The 10,904-nt window shown below is 38.8% G+C and overlaps 1 protein-coding gene across 1 annotated transcript in view; it reads right to left on the bottom strand.

Moving 5' to 3' along the window:
* Positions 1–291: 291 nt before the first annotated feature.
* The window catches only part of ctnnbip1 (catenin, beta interacting protein 1), a 30,415-nt gene continuing 19,802 nt past the window's right edge, over positions 292–10,904 (bottom strand). Inside the window, exon 4 of the mRNA XM_065285547.1 lies at positions 292–1,820. Within this exon, the coding sequence (XP_065141619.1) occupies positions 1,762–1,820 (59 nt within the window). The 3' untranslated portion in view covers positions 292–1,761. The remainder of the gene's footprint in view (positions 1,821–10,904) is intronic.

Raw genomic sequence — 10,904 nt, 5'->3', positions numbered from 1 at the left:
ATGTCACAGTTAAACAAAAATAAAAACTTAAGTGTCCTTCCTTTATTTATGTTTCCACACATTCTTGTTCTTCTTTGTAGTGTTGTATCTTATCAGACCTCAGAGAAGATTGCAGGGGCTTTCAGAAAGAAGAACAAAATGTGCCCTTATTATGGGCAGCTTGACACAATGTGATCTCTCCGGCTTACTGTTCTTATCACAAAAACAGGAGGTTTGGAGCCCACCGCTCTTTCATACTTCATGTTTTTTTTTTAGAAATTCCACTGGAAGCAAAAACATTCAAAACAAAAGCAATTTTAAACTCCTTTAATGGTTCAGTTGGTATAGATCTGGGATGCGTTTAAGTCAAGGGACGGCATAAAACAACCACTCAATTCGATTTTAAAACAATAAAAAAGCAATTCACATTAAATAGTTTACAGCTCGAGGGAACCGGGACGACATGCAGTGAAGTCAATGAACCCAGACATTCATATTTATGAATCATGTACGACATATGGCAGTTAAGACAAGTTGTATGCATCTGAATGGTTAAAAAAATCTGCATAGCCAAAATAAGAATTTAACAATGACTTTCATTGAGATAATGTGGCTGACAAGTGGACATTCATTAAGATAATTGAATTACTGAAAGAAGATTATTTAGATCTACAACAGCAATTTTTGTAAAATGTTCAAAAGGACGTCCACAGATTAAAAAAGGTGTACATTGATGTTTAATGCCGCTATAGGCTCTCATGACCATTACAGAGCTACTCAAACATACACCATAAACCATAAACCTCAAGACAAGCATGCGTCAGTTCAACACAGAGATACAATAATTATCTTAAGCAAGTTAACAAAACATTCAATACTGATGTAAAAAAAAAAAATTCAATTTATTCAAGTGTTAAAAAATGTTTGGATTTGAATCATTTTGTTATTGAGGACTGTACTTGAGTTTTACTTTAATTAAAAGTTTACGGTGGTGGGGCTCATGTTTGTCTACGCTTTAAGACATTGGAAAATAAATAAGGACCTAAGACATTCATTAGATACCTTTAGAAATATTTTACAAAAAAAATCACTATTGGCACAATTCATTCACTTTGCTACTTTTTTCTTATGTTCTGTACAAAAAAAGTATTCGAAAACATCGAAAAAACCACATTGTGATACATCAGGTCATTTGTAGTACATCGTTCTGTGAGTGTGTGCTTGCGTGCGGGCCTCGTATACATTTTGACGTATATATAAGTTATTCTGAAATTACGATGTAAACGGCTACTTAACTGCTAAACCCTGAAAATAAAAACAAACGAACACGTCCTGCAAGGACCCTGTGGACAACAAAACAAAAAAACTGCTAAATTAAACAGATTTGTCTCTAATAACGTAACCCATAAGGCGATTTAAATCTTTCTCGGTTTGACCAGAAAAATTAAACTCTTGGTCCGTCCAGTCTCTCATGGGAACAAACACGAAACGTCACTCACTGTAGCAACAGAAACGAAACTGAAAATCAAATAAAAAAACACCTAAATAAAATGGTTTACTCGCGGTAGCTCTTCCTGACTCATTTGCCATAAAGTCATCAGGTACTGAGGCCGCGTGCCCTGATAGTGTAACAGTTAGTGAGTAAGAGGAGGAAAATGGGGAAGAGACGGGAAGTGTGGCAATAAGCACACAGCAGAGCCCCGCCCCTCTCCCATCTCAGGCCCCGCCCTCTCCATCAACAGTGTTATGTTGTTAACTGTAGTGATTTGGCACGGCGAGAGGTCACTGTCTCCTGTCCTCAGTCTCTGATCTTGAGAAGGCCATCACCACGTCCTCAGCACCTGGAAGACAGACAAAACTCTTAAACTCACAAAATAGAGATTTTGTGTATTCGAAGCACGCAATAAACACATGTACACATACGATTACCCAATTGCACCACATTTGATACCCATCTTAACAACAGGCCCAAACCAGAATCTGGCAGCTGTGGCATAGGATGGTAGTGAGATAATCTCTAAAGACACGACACCTGCTGTACAACCTGCTGCATGCCACAGATAAGAGGCGTGACTAGATCTGCTCAAAGGCACCCAAAACAAACGCTCCTCTCAAGACACCACAATGTCACTGTTGCCTTGCAGGAAGTCTGCAGGGTGTTTAAAGGAGGAGTGAGATGGTTTGTGATTTCAGTCATGTTCGGGCCTCGCACCGAGAGGAGGCGCTGATCAATTCCAATCCCGAATTAATGATTCAGCTTGGGGTCGGAACACAAACCCCTGCAAGCCTGGTAAACAGGATTTGTGGATCCAGTCGTCCCGAGATGAACATGGATTAATAACATTGGCGCAAATGTGTAAACAGTAAATAAATGGTAGGTACATGAGGGGATTATTTCATGGCAGGTGGATGTTTGAAGGTCAAGTGATGTTTTCTGCACATGAAGAGCTCTCGTGTGCTTGGGTGTACCCACACCTTAGTTATCTTCAAATTCAAGGACCTTTCAACGACTTTCCAGGTCCAATGCCCTCCAATTCAGGGACTAATTTGGGGACACATTTCAAGTGAGAGCAAGGTTACATCGTGTTACCTTTTAAGATACATTGTTACAGTTCCCTTTTGAGGGAACTCGCGCTGCGTCACTGTGGTGACCCTTTGGGGACGCCTCCAGGGGTAAGTGCGTCTGAATGTGTATATCAAATTCAACCAATGGTGAGGCTTCACGACAAAGACAGGGTGACGAGGGAGCCAGGAAGTAAATCGCTATCTGAAATATTGCCTAAGATGGCGTTACAGGGACTCAGGAAGTATGGCAAGGGAGATGCAGCGCCTTGTTCTTTTCTCAGGGAACAACAGTTACATACGTAACCCCGAGACGTTTCCATGTGTCAAACACAACTATGCAAAAAAGCATTTTGGTATGAATCTACATTCACATACAGAAGATATAAGAATTTAACGAGAACAGTTTAGCACGTGGGAATAATGAGAATCTTGCATAAGATAGATTCAAGCACTTTCAATGACCAGTATATATATTTTCAAAAACTTCCCAAAGCCTTGAATTTCACAAACTTTCAAGAATTTCAAGGACCCGTGGGAACCCTGCTCACAGGTACATGTACCTAAATGGTACTTATTTCCAAATGGCCATTTTTTCTGAAAGTGTACTGTACAATGGCAATTGTGTTTTTAAATCCCAGTAACATATCAATAAAAGCCTGGGTGTTCAAATTGAATGAAGTGTTATGAAAGACAACATGACAAAATTGACTTAAATCAGCCACATCTCATCATTCGAATAAACAGTAAAAAAAATTATCTTTGAGCTAAAAAAATCCCTTTGCTATAAAAAGGTTTCACAGCTTTTGGCTTGAAGGGTTTTATTAAGAGGAAAGATAAAAGTAGTGCGCATTAGACTCTCAAACACACCCCTGTGTGTTCTTGTACCAGACTGCAAAGCGGCGGATGGATTTATATGCAGTTTAGGTTTAATGGTGCAGTTAGGACCTGGCATAGGTGGTTGTCTTTTTGGCAGACATCAAAGATTCTTTTAGTACATGTATACCGTGTTTTGACTGACCCTGGATAAGCTTAATAAGCAGAATGCAGAAAGTGGGCGGGTTCACATTTTAATTCCCTCTGCCTTTTATGTTCTCTAGTACATAAAATCAGACCATCACCTCCTCTTTGAGATAAAATTACTAATTTCATATTCTAGGATTTAAAGGGCCCCTAACCTAGTTGTTTTTAACAATATTAAAATAGTCTCTGGTATCCCCAGAATGTATCTGTAAAGTTTCAGCTCAAAATACACCACAGACTTTTCAATATACAATGTTGCGTAAAAACATGCTGTTTTTGTGTGTGTGTCTCTTTAAATGCAAAGAAAGCTTCTGTTCCCCTCCCTGTATGCAAAGTAGGGGGTAGAGCGCTTACACATGTGCTTTGGACTACATCAAAACATGTGTCTCTGGCAGAAAGTTGAACTACGTGCTCATAAGGCAGTCCCTCCAGAAAAACGTGATTATGCGATCGCATGATTCAACGCAAAATCAGCCAAAGTCCGCATACTTATGCGGGGGAAACTTTTTTTTTTTAAAATGCCGCACTTTTGCAGCATAAAATCACATATATCTTAGCAGAAAGTTGAAAAATTTTGCATTATCTCACACAAGCACAGCCATGTCCCCTGTTGCCATGGGAACGTTATGAAGTGACGTGATTATGTGACGTGAACATCATTGAAAAGCTGCAAACAGTTTTTGCAAGTCGCGCAGTTTTTGCATGTTCCTGCAATTTCTTTCCATAAAATTGCATAAAAATCCCGCATATTCCATCACATTTTTTGAAAAAAGGATTTTTGCCCGCAACGATCACAAAAAAACTCCATGTTTTACTGATAAGGACTGATAAGGCGGAGTCTTTGAGCGGTTATGGTTGGGGCATAATCACATTGCTAGGGGATCCCAAACAGCCTGTTTTGTATGACTGTTGCGGAGTAAAGTAGATCACAAAGAAGAATAGATGGATTTGTACAATAACAGGATTTTTCTGCACACACACTGGCGACTCACTTTCTGATAGAAACGATAGAAACATTTAAAAGTGAATGAATTAATTTTAGGTTAGGGGGACTTTTTTTAATCACCAAAGGTGCACTTTGTAGCTCACTCAAAGCCAATGTATAGCCTGTAGAGTTTTGAATGGTCACTTTTCTGGTATCTAGAACTCTGCAACCTTCGGGTTACAAGCCCCATTCTCTAACAATTATTCAACAAAACTAAGAATTTTCAATAAAGGAACAAACAAACCAGAAACATTAGCATACAGAAAAATGTGAGTTTCATCCCAACACGTTCAGGCGAGAGTGTTAACACCTTACTGAGAACTGAAAGATCACACGCTGTCGGCAGAGTTCACACTTATACAAGCTGTATGCCGTCTCCATGAATATGGGTCTGATTTGTGCCCATTTACACCTGGTGTTATAAGCCATTTTAGGGCCCACTCACACCATGGCCGGCTTGCAGAGGTGGGCTTGGGTGCGGTTTACTAGGGCTCAGGCAAGGACATGCAGTGTGATCGCAAATTGTGCCAGAGAGCGGTTCAAAAGGAGAGATGTCAATTGCGTGACCACTCACCTTCACTTGCCCTCGTCTGATGTGCGCAGCAGGGTTACGTGAAAGTCTGAGCTGCACACGCAACAGATCAACTAAGAGGCTGTTTACACTTGGCATTAACATGCGTTTTCGTCGATCGGATCACAAGTGGACGACGTTAATGCCAGGTGTAAACGGTGTTCAAAACGTTTTGAGCTCGTCCACTTTCGACCACTTTCAACCACATCCAGAGGTAGTCGAAACCACTTTCGATCGGATCGCTTTGGAGTTGCGGAACGCAATGTGGTTGAATGTGTTCGAACAGCCACACGCGACCGCCTTCTCTCCGCCCATTTATCTAATCTGAGGTATTAAACACAAGTTTTACGTCTTTTTTTGACTTCTGGCGTGAACATACAGTGAATAGCGCTATTTTTAGCCTTTCATTGATAAAACTACTGCGGGTGTTCTCCGTAGTTTCGTTTTGAAAGGGTGAAAGTTGCGCGATCCTATTTCATCAACTGCACTGAAAATTCAGAGAAAGCTCTTACATACACACGTACAAAACTCTATGCAGCATGTTTACTTGCTAAACAAGCAGTGTACTCCGACATAATATTAGTTTGCGTCCATATAAACTCATAATTACTCCCGCTCGCGTTTGAATGACCGACTCGCCCACCGTCTCATGGACCGTCCCCTCACAGTATTCAGGACAGAAGCGGTCGAAAGTGGACAAAAGCGACGGATTTAAATACCAGGTGTAAACGTAATGTGTCCCTCTCGTCCACTTGTGATCCGATTGATTAAAACACATCTTAATACCAAGTGTAAACAGCCCCTAAGCAATATTATAGGCATGTGAGAGGGCTGCGTGTCATTGTGCACCAAATAAAACAACAGACTTAACATTAGGATGGGCTCCAGTATTAAGAGAGTGGTTTACTTCCTGTTTTATTTAAAACAATCGCATCCTAATGACGCAAGTGCGCCAGGGCTCGGATCAGTCAAGGTACAGTGAGTGCATGCTTCTATGGGAGGTAGGGACAATCATGCTCGGGCACGGTTTGGTTTGGTCTGATATGACTGCGCCCTAAACACAGGTGTGTGATTCTCGCGAAATTAGACTTATGAGGGGTCATGAAACATTTTGGTAAAAAAAGTAAATGCAAAGTAAGAGTATCAAAATAAAAAGCATACAGTTACAAACATATCTTCATGTACTATTTTGCACATGATTTCAAATGACATCATACAAACCAATTGTTGTTTTTTCCACATTTAAAGGGAAATTACCGCAACGTGTCAATGACTGGATTTGGGTTCTTGACATGGAAATATTTATAATAAAAAAATCTAAAAAATAAAAAGCTTCAGTGTAAGTTAAACTATAAACATTTACAGTATAGAAACGTGTGGTATTTGGTGATCATTTGTAAATGTTAAAAACACTAATGAGGAATACAAATGTGTCCCAGGCCAATTTTCTCATCCTCCACAACAATTTTCAATCATTGTTTAAGCCCTTAAGGAACTAACATTTTCAAAAAAAATAGTTGGAAGGGACATAATTGACTGTGACACTCAAGATGGCTACCAGGTAAGCAGTTCTTATTTTTTTCTCTCCAGATAAAAGTTTTGTTATGTCATAGTACCTAAAAAACTTTTTAGTTCTCATTACCGAAACATGAATTTGTAAATGCATATATTTAATGTAACATCAAGTTGCAGTAATGATCATTTTTTATAATGATAATCTAAAAAATTTAAATAATAATATAGGAAATATTTTTAAAATTCTCTAAAAATAAAGGTTATAGTAAGTTCAGACCTTAATCTTATATGTGCAACAAATAGAAATAATTATACAAAAATTCGGATGCTGGACCCCTCCTAAATATGGATTTCGTGAGAATCACCCATTTGGTTGCTAACATTGTCTTCAGCTTTCAGTGGGATAAAATGAAAGAGCTTCATTTAAGAGCAAATTAGAAAAACAAAGCAGTAAAGACTGCTTTGTATCATAGTGGCTATACATCAAAAGACCTAACCGTCGCATCGAGACGTGTCTACCTAATACCATCACCACATCTTTGATCTTGTTCATCTTAGGCTTACATAACGCTTATATAACATCCAACCCGGCTAGGAGGGGTCACGGATAAGCACAAGGCTTTAAAAGCATCGACAGACCATGCTTAAAATCCTCAGTTGTACCAAAGTGTAAGAAAAGCAGAGGGAAGCACAAGAAACCGTGAACAGATTGATAACATTTTCCCTCTCCATCTTCTGCTTTCCATCCTCACGATTGTGCCACTCCCCGTGATGCATGCTGTGTCACAGGGGCACCAGCCAACACTATACAGACGTCAGAGCCCTGATGAGCCGTTGCCTGGCAACAGCTCGAAATCCGATTGCATCACGAGCTGGCAGGCTACGAACACCTATGAACAAACAGCAGCTATCTGCCTCCCCACATCACAGTCTCAATCACATAACTCCATGCTAGCTGGTTTAACCCTTTAATCGCATCTGTGATTGTGTTCCTGTAGCTGGAAGAGCATTTTGTAAGAAACGCAAAAGTTATGGGATTGAATTATAAATTGCTTTTATAATAGCAATAATATGATATTACAATCCTTGAACATCTCTGACAGTGATAGAAGCCAGTGGATCATGGCTGAAGACTTGATAGATGGGAATAGAGATGGTATTAGTGGATCAATGAGTGAATATGACCAGTGGTGATAAATCATGACCAGTGTGTGTGTGGGACTGACACACCACCACACATACACCCTCACACCCTGCAGCGCGAATGACCGTATATTAGATCTACAAAGAGAGATGACTCACAATCCCAGACTGTTCCACTAAGGTTTCATTGCTATTCAAGTGCTAAACTCTAATTTTATCAAATCAAATTAAGAGTTTTATCCTATAATACACCCATTAGCTACATTTACATTACGCATTTGGAAGACCCAAGACTTTAACTATTCATTAAAAGGTACATATTTTATTAGCATGCGTGTTCTCTGGCATACAAACCCATGACATTTGTTGTGATAATGTAATATTCAACCAATCAGCTTCAGTAATCTTTAGCTTCAGTAAAGATTAATGAAATATGATTTATGTTTGTGTTTTTTATGACATTGTGTTATGATTGACTAAATGTTTCTGTTGGAAGAGAACATGTGTTGGTGATTTGGCATAACTAGTTGATTCTGGGACATGTTTACAGTTTTTTGGTAAACAGTGTGAGAGTTTTGTTTACAATTTGTGATTTTGAGCATGAAATTAATGATTTTGCAAGTTGTGTGTTTTAGTTGTGTTGCTGCGTTATGAGTTTTGGAAACTTGTTAAAAGTATTGAAAAAAAGTGTCATAGCAATTGTAAAAAACTGTAAATATGGTCATTTTCCAGCTCCCTTAGAGTTAAAGGTTCTCTAAGCGAATTCACGCGGTTTAGACCATAAAACATTTTTTGTTACATACAGCACACATCTCCTCACTATCTGCTTGCTACCTGACCACTGATCAAACTGTAAAAAAACGCGATCTCTGTAGACAGCCCAGGCTCTACAAACTTCAATATACACAAATTGGCCAAACCTACACCACGAAACAAAACAAAGTTTTACAGCCAGTAAACGCCAAGAAGGATTTGGGGGTGGGGGTTGGTCGCATTAACGAAAGCACGGAAGGGAGGGGGAGGAGTTAGCTAAGCTCCGTTTGTTTGAAAACAGTTCAAATATCAACAACAAGTGACGTCGAACATATTCGCTTAGAGAGCCTTTAAACATGTGATTTTTACCATTTTGGAATCCATTCAGCCGATCTCCGGGTCTGGGGGTACTACTTTTAGCATAGCTTAGCATTATCCATTGATTCGGATTAGACCATTAACATTGCGCTAAAAAATAAACGAAGAGTTTCGATATTTTTCCTATCGTGTACGAAGACCGACGAAAAATTAAAAGTTGTGATTTTCTATGCAGATATGGCTAGGAACTATACTCTCATTCTGGCGTAATAATCAAGGACTTTACAGCCATAACATGGCTGCAGCAGGCGTAGTGATATGACGCACTGCCCGAAAATAGTCCCCTTGGTTACTTTTTAATAGTAGGGGACTATTTTCGGGCGCTGCGTAATATCATTGCGCCTCCTGCACACATGTTACGGCATAAATATGTGCCTTTTAAATGTTTTTATTTGCACACTACAGTATTCATCCTAACAGTATTGCAGTTTGTACGCTCAGCACTTCATGACACTTATTTGAAACATGGAGTAAAAATAAAACTATCGGTAACTAACAGTTTCGATATATGTCGTTCAAAGTATTGAATATTACACTGTAAAATCGTTAACTTAAAGTCGTTCTAAGCGAATCTGTGTGTTGATTTTTGAAATGTGTTTTCAAACAAACTGAGCGTAGTTAACTCCTCCCCCTCCCTTCCGTGCTTTCATGAACGCGCCCAAACCCAACCCCCAAATCCTTCTTGGCGTTTATTGGTTAGAATACTTTGTTATGGTTTCTGGTGTAGGTTTGGCCAGTTTGTTATTATTGCATTTTGTGGAGGCTGGGCTGTCTACAGAGATTGCGTTTTTTTACAGTTTGATCAGCGGACAGGAAGCAAGCAGATAGTGAGGAGATGTTTGCTGTATATAACAAAAAAAATGTTATGGTCTAAAACGCGTGAATTCGCTTAGAGAACCTTTAACTCAAACCATTTAAGTAAACCGCTTGCATTAGACCATTTTAGTTTGAAAACACATACATTTTAGTACTGTGAACTTGAGTCATGTGCAATTATGCACTTATATTTAAGTAGTGTGAACTTAAATTTAAGTGCACAACTGCATATGACTCAATTTGTTTAAGTTCACAGTACTCAAATGTATGTGTTTTAAAACTAATGCAACCGGTTTACTTAAATGGTTTGAGTTGAGTTAACTTTTAGGTTTTACAGTATCAGCCAAGATATCGGTGCATCCCAACATTTATAGTGCCGGTATTCCGGACAGGGTTTAGGCTAATCCAGGACTAGGCCTTATTTATATTAGGTTTTTACAAACATACCTTAAAAAAAAAACACTACAGGTGTGCATCTTGAGACAAAAAAACTAAAGTCACAGATATGAGATCAAATTAGTCAGGAACAGGTGCTTTTAAATTAAAGCAACTCAAACATGCATTTTAGTCTGGACTAGGATAAGCCCTGTACGGGAAACCACCCAATAATGTTTCTGTTAATAGCTTGACTTTATTCACTTCCAATACTTTTCCAAACTTTGATTTTACAATTGTTAATGACCATGAGAACCTAAAAATAAACATACTTTTTGATACACTGCATCTTTGTTTCTTTCTTTTCCATTTCTTGTGAATTAAAAAAACAACAACAACACAAATTTCAGTGAGAGTAAACTATAACCATAAATATTAGAATAGGCACAGGTCACAATCTTTAAAGGTCACGTTCTTTCTGATCCCATTTTTTAAACCCTAGTTAGTGTGTAATGTTGCTATAATAGAATAAATAATACCTGTAAAATGATAAAGCTTAAAGTTCATTGCCAGTCGATATATTTTCTTTAACAGAATTTGCCTTTCAAAGCCTACAGCGAACAGGACTTCCTCCTCTACTTCCTGCTTTAATGACTAATGACTGTTTTTTGACTAAACTCCGCTCACATGAATACGTCAGTCTAACGGCAAGATAAGTGTTGCCATCGAATCACAACACACTAAACAAACTACTACACAACTCGTTACGTATTTCTGAAGGGGGGACTTCATAGAAAAAGGAAG

Source organism: Paramisgurnus dabryanus, chromosome 21 (assembly GCF_030506205.2).
Source record: "Paramisgurnus dabryanus chromosome 21, PD_genome_1.1, whole genome shotgun sequence".
NCBI classification, from domain to species: Eukaryota; Metazoa; Chordata; class Actinopteri; order Cypriniformes; family Cobitidae; genus Paramisgurnus; species Paramisgurnus dabryanus.
The sequence above is the reverse complement of the archived record's forward strand: the minus strand, read 5'-3'. Positions and strand labels throughout refer to the sequence as shown.